General features: G+C 43.3%; 1 protein-coding gene across 1 annotated transcript in view; it reads right to left on the bottom strand.

The window, feature by feature from the left end:
- LOC311107028 (protein cornichon homolog 3-like) overlaps window positions 1-16,971 on the bottom strand; it is a gene marked incomplete at both ends in the record, with an annotated part of 36,928 nt that overhangs the window by 11,299 nt on the left and 8,658 nt on the right. The window contains one exon of the mRNA XM_084149480.1: window positions 12,383-12,430. Within this exon, the coding sequence (XP_084005606.1) occupies window positions 12,383-12,430 (48 nt within the window). The remainder of the gene's footprint in view (window positions 1-12,382; window positions 12,431-16,971) is intronic.

Genomic DNA, 16,971 nt, shown 5'->3' with positions numbered 1-16,971 from the left:
TGCCATGTCCTATATTCAGTATTCATATTCATAATTATACATTAGCAGTGTGTTCATTATAGAAGGAATACATGAAATTCCTCTTGGTAACTTGATGTAGAGAAGGGGTTGAAACTAACTAAAGGTTATCTGGTGACATACATGCAATCATGTACGCAATATTGTTCTTCGTCTAGCTCCTTTGTGTTCATGACTAACCTGGATATAGCTCTCATTTTAGCAGCAGAAAATGTCCTCTGCTGCCGCCAGAGATCAAAAGAGCTCATACTCTCCAATTACTGTCTCTCCCTTTACAACAGCAACGATAATTAAGTGCAGCAAATAATTATACATATTTTCTCTTTACGTATTCCTCTGAGACCTGGTAGCATATGAATCCAAAGTACATTTTGTTAGTCAAACTTTGCAGATAGATGAAAAGTTGGCCACAAAGGCTGGACTGGAACGCCTCTGTAGAACATTAGTCTACACGTGCATACATATAAAATCAAATCAAAGTTTATTGGTCGCCTACACAGCTTAGCAGATGTTATAGCGGGTGCACAAAATGCTTATGTTACTAGCTCCTAAGAATGCAGTAAAATGCCAAACAGGTACACAAATAATACATTTAAAAAAAACCCAGAAAGAACAACAAGAAATCAAAACATTTCTAAACAAATCCAATAACAACCCAAATAACACAGTAACAGTAATCAAAATGCAATCTATATATATCTACACAATTTACACAAGATATACTAGGAATGGTATGTACAGCAATAGATCTATTAGAGTGAGCTATGCCAAGAATCCAGTATATAAATAAATATGCGGTGTGTATAAACAGCCTAACTAAAATGCAATGTACAGTAGTAGAAATATTAGAATGAGCTATGTGGAGAATACACTATATAAATACACAATACAAAACATCATGGCAAAATGGAGAGAACTGCAAGAAATTAGTCCGCTATATAAATAATATACAGTATACGTATGTGAATGGTGTGTATAGACATTATGGACAGTATGTGAATAGAGAAAGAGTGAATAGCAGTAGTTAAATAGGATGAGCCATGACTAGAATACAGTACACTGAACAAAAATATAAACCCAACATGTAAAGTGTTGGTCCCATGTTTCATGAGCTGAAATAAAAGATCCCAGAAATGTTCCATACGCATAAAAAGTTTATTTCTCTCAAATGTTGTGCACAAATTTGTTTACATCCCTGTTAGTGAGCATTTCTTATTTGCCAAGATAACCCATCCACCTGACAAGTGTGGCATATCATGAAGCTGAGTAAACAGCATGATCATTATACAGGTGGACCTTGTGCTGGAGACAATAAAAGGCCACTCTAAAATGTGCGGTTTTGTCTCACAGCACAATGCCACAGATGTCTCAAGTTTTCAGGGAGCGTGCAATTGGCATGCTGACTGCAGGAATGTCCACCAGAGCTGTTGCCAGAGAATTGAATGTTCATTTCTCTACCATAAGCCATACACATCATTTTAGAGAATTTGGCAATACGTCCAACCGGCCTCACAACCGCAGACCACGTGTATAGCGTCGTGTGGGCGAGCAGTTTGCTGATGTCAACGTTGTGAACAGAGTTCCCCATGGTGGCGAGTGGGGTTATGGTATGGGCAGGCATAAGCTACAGACAACGAACACAATTGCATTTTATCGATGGCAATTTGAATGCACAGAGATACCGGGACGAGATCTTGAGGCACATTTTCTTGCCATTCATCCACTGTTCATCGCCCCATGTTTCAGCATGATAATGTTGCGAGGATCTGTACACAATTCCTGGAAGCTGAAAATGCCCCAGTTCTTCCATGACCTGCATACTCACCAGACATCTCACCCATTTAGTATTGGGATGCTCTGGATCGATGTGTACTGATCGATGTGCAACTTCCCACAGCCATTGAAAAGGAGTGGGACAACATTCCACAGGCCACAATCAACAGCCTCATCAACTTTACGTGGAGGAGATGTGTCGCACTGCATGAGGCAAATGGTGGTCACACCAGATTCTGACTGGTTTTCTGATCCACGGCCGTACCTTTTTTTTAAGGTAACTGTGACCAACAGTATTCCCAGTCATGTGAAATCCATAGATTAGGGTCTAATAATTTATTTCAATTGACTGATTTCCTTATATGAATTGTAACTCAGTAAAACCTTAGAAATTGTTGCATGTTGCATTTATCTTTTTGTTCAGTATATAAAGTGGGTAAAACAGTATGTAAACATTATGAAGTGACCAGTGTTCAATTACTCTATGTACATAGGGCTGCAGTCTCTAAGGCGCAGGGTAGGAGTACTGGGTGGTAGTCGGCTAGTAACAATGACTAAGGTTCAGGGCAGGGTACTGGGTGGAGCCAGGCTAGTGCTGACTGTTTAACAGCCTGATGGCCTGGAGATAGAAGCTGTTTATCAGTCTCTCAGTCCCAGCTTTGATGCACTTGTACTGTCTCTGCCTTCTAGATAGTAGCGGGGTTGAACAGGCTGTGGTTCGGGTGGCTGAGGTCCTTGATGATCTTCTTGGCCTTCCTGTGACACCGAGTGCTGTAGATGTCCTGGAGGGCAGGCAGTGTGCCCTCGATGACGCGTTGGGCTGGCCGCACCACCCTCTCGAGAGCCCTGCGGTTGCGAATCGTACAATACAGCCCAACAGGATGCTCTCAATGGTGCATCTGTAGAAGTTCATGAGAGTCTTATGGGCCAAGCCGAATTTCTTCACATACTGTACATACATTTCCAACTGATTTCACAGAACTTAATATTTTCATTATAAGGATACAGAGATGCCACTGCTTTGATAGTCCATCATACAGTAACTCCAAAGTCTTGTCTGAATTATTTTTTCAACTTAGCACCTCTGATATTTTACATGCTTGAAGATAGATTAAATTAGGAAAACCTGTTTCTAATCAGGTTAAACATTGTTCTAAAGATCAAAGTCTGCTGACCATACTTGTTTTACAGTATGAAATGTTTTGGGTTTTGAATTCTATTGCAGTCCACTCTGGTGAAAGCCATGACCACTATACCACAGAATAATAGGAAGGAAACTGAATCTAAAATCTCTGTGTCTATATAGCATGAGCTAGCTTGACTTCAGATGACAATTAAGTAGGCGACTGGTATCTCTGCAATATTCTGCTACTAGACCTTTCATCCTGAGTATCCAGGGATATATCAACACTCTGAAGTGCAGGTGTCTAGGCAGTATGCTGCTGCTAGCCCCTTTGATCTACAGTCGTGGTCAAACGTTTTGAGAATGTATTGGTCTTCACAAAGTTCGCTGCTTCAGTGTTATAAGACATTTTTGTCAGATGTTACTATGGTATACTGAAGTATAATTACAAGCATTCCATAAGTGTCAAAGGCTTTTATTGACAATTACATTAAGTTTATGCAAAGAGTCAATATTTGCAGTGTTGACCCTTCTTTTTCAAGACCTCTGCAATCCGCCCTGGCATGCTGTCAATTAACTTCTGGGCCACATCCTGACTGATGGCAGCCCATTCTTGCATAATCAATGCTTGGAGTTTGTCAGAATTTGTGGGGTTTTGTTTGTTCACCCACCTCTTGAGGATCGACCACAAGTTCTCAATAGGATTAAGGTCTGGGGAGTTTCCTGGCCATGGACCCAAACTTTCGATGTTTTGTTCCCCGAGCCACTTAGTTATCACTTTTGCCTTATGGCAAGGTGCTCCATCATGCTGGAAAAGGCATTGGTCGTCACCAAACTCTCTTGGATGGTTGGGAGAAGTTGCTCTCAGAGGATGTGTTGGTACCATTCTTTATTCATGGCTGTGTTCTTAGGCAAAATTGTGAGTGAGCCCCCTCCCTTGGCTGAGAAGCAACCCCACACATGAATGGTCTCAGGATTCTTTACTGTTGGCATGACACAGGACTGATGGTACTCACCTTGTCTTCTCCGGACAAGGTGTTTTCCGGATGCCCCAAATAATCGGAAAGGGGATTCATGAGAGAAAATGACTTTACCCCAGTCCTCAGCAGTCCAATCCCTGTACCATTTGCAGAACATCAGTCTGTCCCTGATGTTTTTCTTGGAGAGAAGTGGCTTCTTTGCTGCCCTTCTTGACACCAGGCCATCCTCCAAAAGTATTCGCCTCACTGTGCATGCAGATGCACTCACACCTGCCTGCTGCCATTCCAAAGCAAGCTCTGCACTGGTGGTGCCCCGATCCCGCAGCTGAATCAACTTTAGGAGACGGTCCTGGCGCTTGCTGGACTTTCTTGGGCGCCTTGACGCCTTCTTCACAACAATTGAACCTCTCTCCTTGAAGTTCTAGATGATACGATAAATTGTTGATTTAGGTACAATCTTACTAGCAGCAATATCTTTGCCTGTGAAGCCCTTTTTGTGCAAAGCAATGATGACGGCACGTGTTTCCTTGCAGGTAACCATCGTTAACAGAGGAAGAACAATGATTTCAAGCAACACCCTCCGTTTAAAGCTTCCAGTCTGTTATTCTAACTCAATCAGCATGACAGAGTGATCTCTAGCCTTGTCCTCGTCAACACTCTCACCTGTGTTAACGAGAGAATCACTGACATGATGGCAGCTGGTCCTTTTGTGGCAGGGCTGAAATGCAGTGGAAATGTTTTTTGGGGATTAAGTTCATTTTCATGGCAAAGAGGGACTTTGCAATTAATTGCAATCCATCTGATCACTCTTCATGACATTCTGGAGTATATGCAAATTGCCATCATCAAAACTGAGGCAGCAGATTTTGTGAAAATAAATTTTGTGAAAAACTTTTCACCATGACTGTAGTGCCCAGGGACATAGCAGAAATATGCAGGGACCTGCTCTGCTCCACACACCTCGTCTGGAAGAGTAATGGGATCATGAACACAGAGCTCAGACATGCCTTACTCACTCTTATAGCCTAGTAAGAGAGGTAGAACAAGATACAGTGACAGAAAAATTAGGGGCAAAGTGAGGAGTTTATGTGTAGACTGATAACGTGTAGACTATACTAGAGGATCGTATTGATCAAGACACTGGCTAGAACAGAGGCGTCATGCACATAGGGGGCACAAGGGCACGTGCCCCCTCAGATGTGTCCTGTAAAAAAACAATATATATATTTTTGTTTTTGTTGTTTCTCTGTAATACTACTAGCCACCTAGCAATTTTATGAAATTGTCTTTAGCTAGCCCAGATAGGTTCCCAATCGTCCAACCTCATAACTAGCTACCAAGAAGCCATTTCAGGCTATCAATCAAGTTAGAGTAGCTAGCTTGTCTAACTATCTTAGCTGGCATGCCTGCTGGCAAGGTTGGTAGACTTTACAAAAGCAAGCAATTACTAAATGTACTGAATACGACTCACATTCCTTTCAATCTTTTACCCAGATTTTAGCAGAGATGCATATTTAGTTTCTTTAAAAAAAGAATCAGGAGGATACAGACAGAGGTATGCTAAGATACACAGAAAAATAAACAGATTTTTGACATAAAATACAAATTAAATCAAATTCTATTTGTCACATGTGCCGAATACAACAGGTGTAGACCTTACCGTGAAATGCTTACTTACAAGCCCTTAACCAACAATGCAGTTCAATAAATAGAGTTTAGAAAATATTTACAAAATAAACTTAAGTAAAGAAAAGAAAATACCATCAAAAAGTAACACAAGAAAATGACATAACAATAATGAGGCTATATACAGGGGGCACTGGTACCGAGTCAATGTGCGGGGGTACAGGTTAGTCGAGGTAATTTGTAAAGTGACTATGCATAGATAATAAAGATAGAGTAGCAGCAGTGTAAAAACAAAGAGGGAGGGTCAATGTAAATAGTCTGGGTCAGTCTTATGGCTTGGCGGTAGAAGCTGTTAACATTCACATTTTAGTCATTTAGCAGACACTCTTATCCAGAGCGACTTACAGTTAGTGAGTGCATACATTATTTTTGTATTTTTCATACTGGCCCCCCGTGGGAATCGAACCCACAACCCTGGCATTGCAAACACCATGCTCTACCAACTGAGCTACATCCCTGCCGGCCAATCTTTTCAGTCTCCTGAGGGGGAATCATTAAGCGTAATGATTATGGCTCTAGATTCAGGTGTTTGAAAAATGCAAAATTCGGGCCATGGCATGAAACACCAGCTGATTACACCCTGCATACAGTCCTATTCTATTTTTAATAGCGTAGAGATTTGAGAAAGTATTTTTCTATGACAGAGTGCTAGAAGGGGACTTTAAAAACCAAGGCCTAAGAGTTGCTTTATTTTTTATGTATCATATTGGGTACAGCCAGTTTAGCATTTACATGTACAGCTAATATCCCACTAATGTTGGACGACTGCACTGTTTCTTGTTGTTTTCCCCAGCCGTACGTCGTGGCTGCTCATGTATATTCATAGTAGTACAACTCAGCAGTGGGCTGCCAAACTGCCTGATGCCCGCCGGGATATTCATCCCAGCGTCTGAGAGATATAGACAGAGGGATAGATAGGTGGATAGATATACAGATGGAGGGAGAGAGAGAGAGATTTGTGATTGTCTCACCCAGCTATCTTAAGATGAATTCACTAACTGTAAGTCGCTCTGGATAAGAGTGTCTGCTAAATGACAAAAATGTAATGTAAATGAGAGAGAGAGAGAGAGAGAGAGAGAGAGAGAGAGAGAGAGAGAGAGAGAGAGAGAGAGAGAGAGAGAGAGAGAGAGAGAGAGAGACTGTTTCCCCTTGGATCCTCTCCTCTTCTCCTCTCTTCCCTGCCCACGGCACTTTAAAGGCAAATGAGGTTTGTACTCCAGGCAGTTCTGGTTGTTTCTCAACAGTGAATTCCAGCACAGAGGGTGTAGATCAGGTGTGTCTGATACAACACAAGTAGCTCACTGCTGCTGTGACACAGTGCCTGTGGAAAGTAAACTTCCTCTCCGGGGCCATGTAGTACCACTGATACAAAGAGTTGGTATTGAATGTTGTCACTGTGCAGAAATAAACTCAACTTAAGCCACTGGTCTTCCTACAGTACATCAGTACCTGCACAGTACCATTACAACTGGAATGATTTACTACAGGGTTTCAGACTAACAAATCTCCTACCTGTCTTGAAGGAAACTCCTTTATTATACTGTACTGATGTTAAGAGAGTGCTGCGCTCTGCTCATTCAAATCATGCACAGGGAAATGACAGTGAGATGAGCACTGATTTTATGCAGTTCACAATATCCACCAAAGTGAGTTAATGGGCTCAACAGTCTGAACCAATGATTTGGGGGATTTCCAGTATGACTCTTGCTCTGTCTGTCTATCTTTATCAGAGCACAGAAAAAAATGGTAATGGATTTTTTAATAGTAACTCAATTGGGCAAATATGTTAATATACTGTATATGTGTTACAGTGAGAATGAATGTGCATCCCACTATCCAACCATATAGCAGGTAGGGAGAAATCAAAGCAGCAACAGTTTGGACGTCATACACTTGAAATAACCCACACATCAACATAAGGTCCCAGTGTGACAAGCAAGCCCAGAACCACAGTAAGTATAGCCCCAAGTCCTGAGTGCCGTGTACCTAACCATGTTGTACCTCCTGCTCCACATCAACAGTCCTTTCATGAGCTTCATCAAACCAGCAGCTCCTCTGTAGCCTACATCAGACACTGTAGCTACATCACCTGACTACACCACGAGCCGCTTGTGTCTGCACCCTTGTAAACATCTACATTCCCAACGAGCAGCACTCATCTCATCTGTCAAGCCAAACCTGCCCTCCCTCCCTCCCCGCTCCTCTACTAACTGAAAATCCTACGCAGAGGACGGAAACCTTTGTACTGAAACATCAAAAGTAGCTCCTTGTTTGAAGAATAAACACACAGCGCTACGGCAACCATCGGCTCCTCACCTCGCTGGGCACTGATTGGCTGTGAGGGAGATTCACCATGACACTCATGTTGGAGAAAAAGAAAAAAGAAACAAGGCTTCTTCATCCAGGAGGTTTTGTACGACCGGGAAAAGAGGAATAAACAAGGGATAAGAAGCAGAGACAGAGGTGTAATGGTAAGTGCTGAAGAGGTCAGGTCAGGTATCCAAGTCTTCCTGCTGGGGACGTTTTTATTCTTCAACAGCCTGAGCATCAAAGCAGAGCAGTAGAGTAGCACTAAAGCAGCGGCCCGATCAAAATACTGGAGGCTACAGGAGCAACTCCTGCATGAATTACCCAAATCAATCAATGACTTGGAGAAATAATAAATGGAATCATGAATGAATCAATCAAAGATTCAATGTGCAGTATAGTGTTTAAATTCATTATTAGATAAACGCAAACCTCATTCTACCTTTATAATGTACAACCACTGGGTTGCAAGTATAAAACACCAACAACAGTTAATTAACACTATGTTCCGTACTCCTCAAATCCTGGTTCCATTTCCAATGCCCAACACACTGCGCAGGCATGATTATTATTAATTCCAATTTCTTAACGGTGGCTGTCAATCGCCAGTTGAGTGTTATTTCCCTCTCTGCCACTGCCTGGGATCAGAGCGCCAATTCTTTTGCATAAGCTCTGATTATTCTGGCGGGGGAGAAGTATGCAATTTCACGCACCTGGGCGAGGGAGAGAGAGAGGGTGTGGAGGAAACACTCAGTCCTATTCCTTATCAGTGCTGAGCTCACAAGGATTTGTTGTTTGTTCTGTCAGGATGCTGCATTTCCATATGTAGGATTTGACTTCTTTTTACATCTCCTACTGTAGTGTAATAATATGGGGCTGGGAACTGGGGTGACCTTTTAGAAAGACAAGAGGACTATAGTACAGTCAAGTAAGAGAGGTCTAGTATTATCAGTTCAAAATCCCTTTTCAATATCCCGTGAATACAGATCCACAAACACAGCGATCTACTAAGACTTTCTAATGGTAATCCACGGTAATCCTCTCCTCCTTGGTTGTGTCATAGATTTACATTCATATTTCATCATCATATCTGTGTGCAACATACAGTACAACCATGCTCCATTAATAGCACACACTGCAACATACAGACACACACACACAAAGAGGATATATGCTTATTTGACTAGTAATGGCACTACCTATCACTTTCTACCCCATTACATTAGGAAAGAGCATAAGAGGAGAAGTGCAAACAGCTTGATGTGCTAAACTTGTGATAACATAGCAGGACAGATTAGAAGGATTACGCTCCTTATCACTTTATAACCCCTTACATTGGAAAACAGCATACGAGGTGTTCTGAGAACTCTCCATGAGCTGAACTGTGCTTGGGAGTAATACAGTTGGTCAACATGACACTCCCCATCCATTGCCAAAGAACCTATTGAAGTGTTGTGAGAAGTCTAGTTTGCGGAGCTAAATAGTGTGTGGTAGTGCAGCCTGAAGGACTGGAGGCTGTCTGTTCAGTTTGTGGTAGTGCAGCCTGAAGGACTGGAGGCTGTCTGTTCAGTTTGTGGTAGTGCAGCCTGAAGGATTGGAAGCTGTCTGTTCATTTACATTACATTTTAGTCATTTAGCAGACGCTCTTATCCAGAGCGACTTACAGTTAGTGAATACATATATTATTATTTTTTATACTGGCCCCCCGTGGGAATCGAACCCACAACCCTGGCGTTGCAAACGCCATGCTCTATCAACTGAGCTACATCCCTGCCGGCCATTCCCTCCCCTACCCTGGACGACTTGTGCACCGCCCATGAGTCTCCCGGTCGCGGCCGGCGGCGACAGAGCCTGGATTCGAACCAGGATCTCTAGTGGCACAGTTAGCACTGCGATGCAGTGCCTTAGACCACTGCGCCACTCAGGAGTTCAGTTTGTGGTAGTGCAGCCTGAAGGATTGGAAGCTGTCTGTTCAGTTTGTGGTAGTGCAGCCTGAAGGATTGGAAGCTGTCTGTTCAGTTTGTGGTAGTGCAGCCTGAAGGATTGGAAGCTGTCTGTTCAGTTTGTGGTAGTGCAGCCTGAAGGATTGGAAGCTGTCTGTTCAGTCTGTGGTAGTGCAGCCTGAAGGATTGGAAGCTGTCTGTTCAGTTTGTGGTAGTGCAGCCTGAAGGATTGGAAGCTGTCTGTTCAGTCTGTGGTAGTGCAGCCTGAAGGATTGGAAGCTGTCTGTTCAGTTTGTGGTAGTGCAGCCTGAAGGATTGGAAGCTGTCTGTTCAGTTTGTGGTAGTGCAGCCTGAAGGATTGGAAGCTGTCTGTTCAGTCAGACATGGTGGCATGGGTCCAGCCAAGCGCTGTGGGAGGGAGTGGAATCCTCCATGACTCAACACCATACAGACGCTCTGATTGGCTTTGAATCACCGGAGCGCAGCAGCTCTCCCTATCTCTTTCTACCCCTCCTCTTTATCTTTCTCTCATCTACCTCCATTACTCTCTCCCTCTCTATAGCTTATCGCCCTCCAACGAAAGGGGAGAGAAAACGGTCCTCCTGTGTATTTTAGGATCAGGAAGAAGCGGTGATGCAGGCTCCACCGCCTTACTGCTGTGCTTCTGCTTCTGTACTCACTGAGGTGTGTGGGGACTGGGGAGGGAGAATGAGACCAAAATAAAAAGAGAAAGATAGATGAGGAGCACCCTATGGTTGGTTCTGTTGCTGTGACAACACCGCTGTTTCACACCCCTAAACCAAACCGTATGAAATAAAGGCTCCAGCTAGTGCTTCTCTGTGACTGTATCGCAACGCACAGCACCTGCTGCCAAAAAACAAGCCCATATCGAAAATAAACCCCACAATCTATCAAAAACAAGATCAAGATAGTATTTTATGTAATATGGCTCAGATCGGCAAATGCTGAAAGAATACATTTGGAACATACAGAAGCAAACAATAACCATATCTTCAGTAACATTGTCCATGCAGTGCTGAACAATGAACTCTCATGAATGAGCTCTATGACTCCGGGCAGAGTAGGACAATAACAGTCAACCACTGTTCTGATGTGGTGTTGGTGTAGTTCTACACTATAGTCTCCAGGGGTGACAGATGAGCCTCAGGCACAGAGTCCACAACAGAGATAAAGAACAGCAGCAGCCTCCACTCCACCAGCCCAAGGCTGGCTACACACACACTGGCTACACACGCACACAAACACTGGCTACACACACACACACACACACACACACACACACACACACACACACACACACACACACACACACACACACACACACACACACACACACACACACACACACACACACACACTGGCTACACACACACACACATACGCAGAGGTAGGGTGAAGCCTCACAGGCCACTGAAACAGATGTCACACTGAGACTGAGCTGAGAGAATCATTTTGTCTCTCAGTCCCAGACGGTAACCCCCGGCTCACAGACCACAGGCACTGGACACACACTGTTACAGGAGGGGGTCACAGTTCCGGAGCGACCCACTAGGTGTCATCCTCCGACAACCTTAGGCACCTCCTCACTCACAGTCTGGACTAATCATTATCTTATTGGTGTCACCTGTGTATATCTGTTCACCTGTGTATTTATGGCCTCACTTCCCTGTGTTCCCTTGCTCTGTTTTCTCTGCTAGTTCTCGATGCCAAACAGTCCTAATCAGTGTCTGATCGCGAGACGTATGTACAGGTTCTTGAGAAGTGTTCTCTCTGTTTCATTGTTGTTTTCAGTCATAGTTAGTATTTCGTATGTTTGCTGTTAGCCTGTTTTTGGAGACCAATTTGATCCTCCTTTATTTTTTCGTGACAAATCCATTATTTTGTATCCTGGTTTTGGGACCACCAGTAAATATCCTTGTTTCACCATCTCTGCCTACTGCCTACTGTCTATCCTGCACCGCACCTGGGTCACACCTCACACCAACCCTTACAGAAAACAGAGCCAATATAGACCCAGAGGTGGCAGCACAGTATCGCAGCGCATTGGCAAAGCAGGGAGCTATGCTGAACCAGCACGACCGCAGCTTGCAGCAGATCACCGAGAATCTCCGCCAGCTGACGATTGCCATGCAGAGCCGGGTGCCTACTGTCTATCCTGCACCGCACCTGGGTCACACCTCACACCATCCCTTACAACACACACTCTCTCAGTCCCAGACGGTAACCTCAGGCTCACAGACCACAGGCACTGGACACACACAGTCTTTTATAAAGACAAGACAGCTTTCGGAAGGCAAGGGCAAGCTTTAAACTTTACCAAAAATGTTTCTCATTCATAATGTCAGTTGACTAAACAGGAATATGAATGTTTTGACATACAGTAAGTACAGAACTATAATTCACCCCTGTGCAAAGTCGAGGTATAGAAGACTGTGATCATTTGGTAGCTCTAAAATGTAGGCTAAATGACATAAGCAGAAGAAGTAATGAAGGAAGTGTTTTAAATAGGACAGTGTTCAGTAGCTATTTACCTTTCTCAGCAGGCAGCAGATCCTCTCAATGTTTCGGAGTCGCTCTCTCTGTTGGGGCCAAACAGGAAACAGGAAACAGTTATATCCCTACATTAAATATACATATGGAAACACAACAGTTGCCTAAATGAGGTGCATCCGTCCAAAAATAGGGGTATTTTACAGACCTTAGTGACTAGACTAGATAGTGTAGTGAGCCCATCTGTCTACATTTACATTGACATTTAAGTCATTTAGCAGACGCTCTTATCCAGAGCGACTTACAAATTGGTGCATTCAACTTAGGATAGCCAGTGGGACAACCACCCTTTTTTCTTTTTTTTTCTATTTTTTTTAAATGGTGGGGTGGGGGAAGGGGGGGGGGGGTAGAATAATTACTGTTATACTATTCCAGGTATTCCTTAAAGAGGTAGAATTTCAAGTGTCTCCGGAAGGTGGTCAGTGACTCCGCTGTCCTGTCCAGCCACTAAGGCCTGTGGTACACCTGTAACAAGCTGGTAAGAATGACTGTGGTATTCAGGAGTGTTCAGGGTAACATGATTTGACTGGCCTGTGAGGCTGGATTTGCACTGTGCAGGCCTACAGTGAGACATGGAGGAGGCTGGTTCCTTCCTCCCCACCTCTGCTGAGCTCTAAGCAGACGCTGCATTTTCCTGTGTCTGTCTGTGTGTGGTGCTGGGGCTTTGTCAAGCCAACTCAGCAATGCTTAAAGCACTTGTCTACCCCCCACTTCTTGGCATAGCACTCCTCTCACTGCAGAATTACGGTGCAACCAGAAACTGGCGAGGACATCAAGGGCCATATTTAAAAAAACTAATGCCAGACGAGGTGAGGAGGCAGGCACCATTTCTTGAATGGCACATGTGAGCAGCATGGCATATAGCGATTACATAGAAACATTTCCAATTTTGGTCTCTATCAGACCAAATTGACTTGGTTGATGTGCAAAAGAGCCACACTTGGGATGATGTGCTATCTTGAGGATAAATGATATATGAATGACGTCCAAACAGGCTTATCTTCCACTGTGGGGTGCTCGTGTAAAGGCCCCCCAAACCGGGAGGGGTGGTTGAATATTATTTCCTAAAAGCTGCATTAATGAAGACTAAACATACATATTTGATTAGTATTTTTGAAAATCCCCCCACTACAGAAGAACCTCCTCTGATGGGATATATAATTCATCATGAGGCCCACTGTTCGCCACTAAATAATGTAATCTGAGGTAACACTACAGTAGAAGAGCCAGCCTAGCGTACGTTGGAACTAAGACCATTGTAACGGTTCTACAGGCACACTCTGTGGGGGAAATGTGCAGTCTGGTGGCTAATCTTGATTTGAGCATAAGATAGTTAGTCTCTGCCATTTTTATCTCTCATCTCAAAATCTGATAGGATTATCTACACTTCAGCCTGTTTGAAATTGTTCTGGGTAAAGACTGTGGAACATTTCTTAAATTACCTCCTGTTACTATACTGTTATTCAATTTTAAAAGTGCAAAGTGTATTGAGATGTTTTAAATTCACTTTAAAGTTTCACTTTACAGTGGGGAGAAAAAGTATTTAGTCAGCCACCAATTGTGCAAGTTCTACCACTTAAAAAGATGAGAGAGGCCTGTAATTTTCATCATAGGTACACGTCAACTATGACAGACAAAATGAGGAAAAAAAATCCAGAAAATCACATTGTAGGATTTTTAATGAATTTATTTGCAAATTATGGTGGAAAATAAGTATTTGGTCAATAACAAACGTTTCTCAATACTTTGTTATATACCCTTTGTTGGCAATGACACAGGTCAAACGTTTTCTGTAAGTCTTCACAAGGTTTTCACACACTGTTGCTGGTATTTTGGCCCATTCCTCCATGCAGATCTCCTCTAGAGCAGTGATGTTTTGGGGCTGTCGCTGGGCAACACGGACTTTCAACTCCCTCCAAAGATTTTCTATGGGGTTGAGATGTGGAGACTGGCTAGGCCACTCCAGGACCTTGAAATGCTTATTACGAAGCCACTCCTTCGTTGCCCGGGTGGTGTGTTTGGGATCATTGTCATGCTGAAAGACCCAGCCACGTTTCATCTTCAATGCCCTTGCTGATGGAAGGAGGTTTTCACTCAAAATCTCACGATACATGGCCCCATTCATTCTTTCCTTTACACGGATCAGTCGTCCTGGTCCCTTTGCAGAAAAACAGCCCCAAAGCATGATGTTTCCACCCCCATGCTTCACAGTAGGTATGGTGTTCTTTGGATGCAACTCAGCATTCTTTGTCCTCCAAACACGACGAGTTGAGTTTTTACCAAAAAGTTATATTTTGGTTTCATCTGACCATATGACATTCTCCCAATCCTCTTCTGGATCATCCAAATGCACTCTAGCAAACTTCAGACGGGCCTGGACATGTACTGGCTTAAGCAGGGGGACACATCTTGCACTGCATGATTTGAGTCCCTGGCGGCGTAGTGTGTTACTGATGGTAGGCTTTGTTACTTTGGTCCCAGCTCTCTGCAGGTCATTCACTAGGTCCCCCCGTGTGGTTCTGGGATTTTTGCTCACCGTTCTTGTGATCATTTTGACCCCACGGGGTGAGATCTTGCGTGGAGCCCCAGATCGAGGGAGATTATCAGTGGTCTTGTATGTCTTCCATTTCCTAATAATTGCTCCCACAGTTGATTTATTCAAACCAAGCTGCTTACCTATTGCAGATTCAGTCTTCCCAGCCTGGTGCAGGTCTACCATTTTGTTTCTGGTGTCCTTTGACAGCTCTTTGGTCTTGGCCATAGTGGAGTTTGGAGTGTGACTGTTTGAGGTTGTGGACAGGTGTCTTTTATACTGATAACAAGTTCAAACAGGTGCCATTAATACAGGTAACGAGTGGAGGACAGAGGAGCCTCTTAAAGAAGAAGTTACAGGTCTGTGAGAGCCAGAAATCTTGCTTGTTTGTAGGTGACCAAATACTTATTTTCCACCATCATTTGCAAATAAATTCATAAAAAATCCTACAATGTGATTTTCTGGATTTTTTTTCCTCAATTTGTCTGTCATAGTTGACGTGTACCTATGATGAAAATTACAGGCCTCTCTCATCTTTTTAAGTGGGAGAACTTGCACAATTGGTGGCTGACTAAATACTTTTTTTCCCCACTGTAACTTAAGTCCAATCCACTGACTTTAAAGTGGAGAAATGTGCTATTATATTAGGTAGAAGTATGAAAGAGGTTGGGGTTGAGTCGATGTGAAATTGAGCTGCGGGTAGTCTCATATAAAGTTGAAGTCGGAAGTTTACATACACCTTAGCCAAATACATTTAAACTCAGTTTTTCACAATTCCTGACATTTAATCCTAGTAAAGATTCCCTGTCTTAGGTCAGTTAGGATCACCACTTTATTTTAAGAATGTGAAATGTCAGAATAATAGTAGAGAGAATGATTTATTTCAGCTTTTATTTCTTTCATCACATTCCCAGTGGGTCAGAAGTTTACATACACTCAGTTAGTATTTGGTAGCATTGCCTTTAAATTGTTTAACTTGGGTCAAACGTTTCGGGTAGCCTTCCACAAGCTTCCCACAATAAATTGGGTGAATTTTGGCCCATTCCTCCTGACAGAGCTGGTGTAACTGAGTCAGGTTTGTAGGCCTCCTTGCTCGCACACACTTTTTCAGTTCTGCCCACAACTTTTCTATAGGATTGAGGTCAGGGCTTTGTGATGGCCACTCCAAAACCTTGACTTTGTTGTCCTTAAGCCATTTTGCCAAAACTTTGGAAGTATGCTTGAGGTCATTGTCCATTTGGAAGACCCATTTGTGACCAAGCTTTAACTTCCTGACTGATGTCTTGAGATGTTGCTTCAATATATCCACATCATTTTCCTTCCTCATGATGCCATCTATTTTGTGAAGTGCACCAGTCCCTCTTGCAGAAAAGCACCCCCACAGCATGATACTGCCACCCCCGTGCTTCACGGTTGGGATGGTGTTCTTCGGCTTGCAAGCCACCCCGATTTCCTCCAAACATAACGATGGTCATTATGCCCAAAGAGTTCTATTTTTTTTTCATCAGACCAGAGGACATTTCTCCAAAAAGTACAATCTTTGTCCCCATGTGCAGTTGCAAACCGTAGTCTGTCTTTTTTATGGCGGTTTTGGAGCAGTGGTTTCTTCCTTGCTGAGCGCCCTTTCAGGTTATGTCGACATAGGACTCGTTTCACTGTGGATATAGATACTTTTGTACCTGTTTCCTCCAGCATCTTCACAAGGTCCTTTGCTGTTGTTCTGGGATTGATCTGCACTTTTCACAAAAAAGTATGTTCATCTCTAGGAGACAGAACGTGTCTCCTTCCTGAGCAGTATGAAGGTAGCGTGGTCCCATGGTGTTTATACTTGTGTACTATTGTTTGTACAGATGAACGTGGTACCTTCAGGCGTTTGGAAATTGCTCCCAAGGATGAACCAGACTTGTGGAGGTCTACAATTTTTTTTCTGAGGTCTTCTTTTGTTTTTCCCATGATGTCAAGCAAAGAGGCACTGAGTTTGAAGGTAGGCCTTGAAATACATCCACAGGTACACCTCCAATTGACTCAAATGATGTC

The sequence above is a fragment of the Coregonus lavaretus genome (genome assembly GCF_964263955.1).
Source record: "Coregonus lavaretus genome assembly, chromosome: 31".
Classification (NCBI taxonomy): Eukaryota; Metazoa; Chordata; class Actinopteri; order Salmoniformes; family Salmonidae; genus Coregonus; species Coregonus lavaretus.
This window is presented reverse-complemented; position numbering and strand designations above follow the sequence as displayed.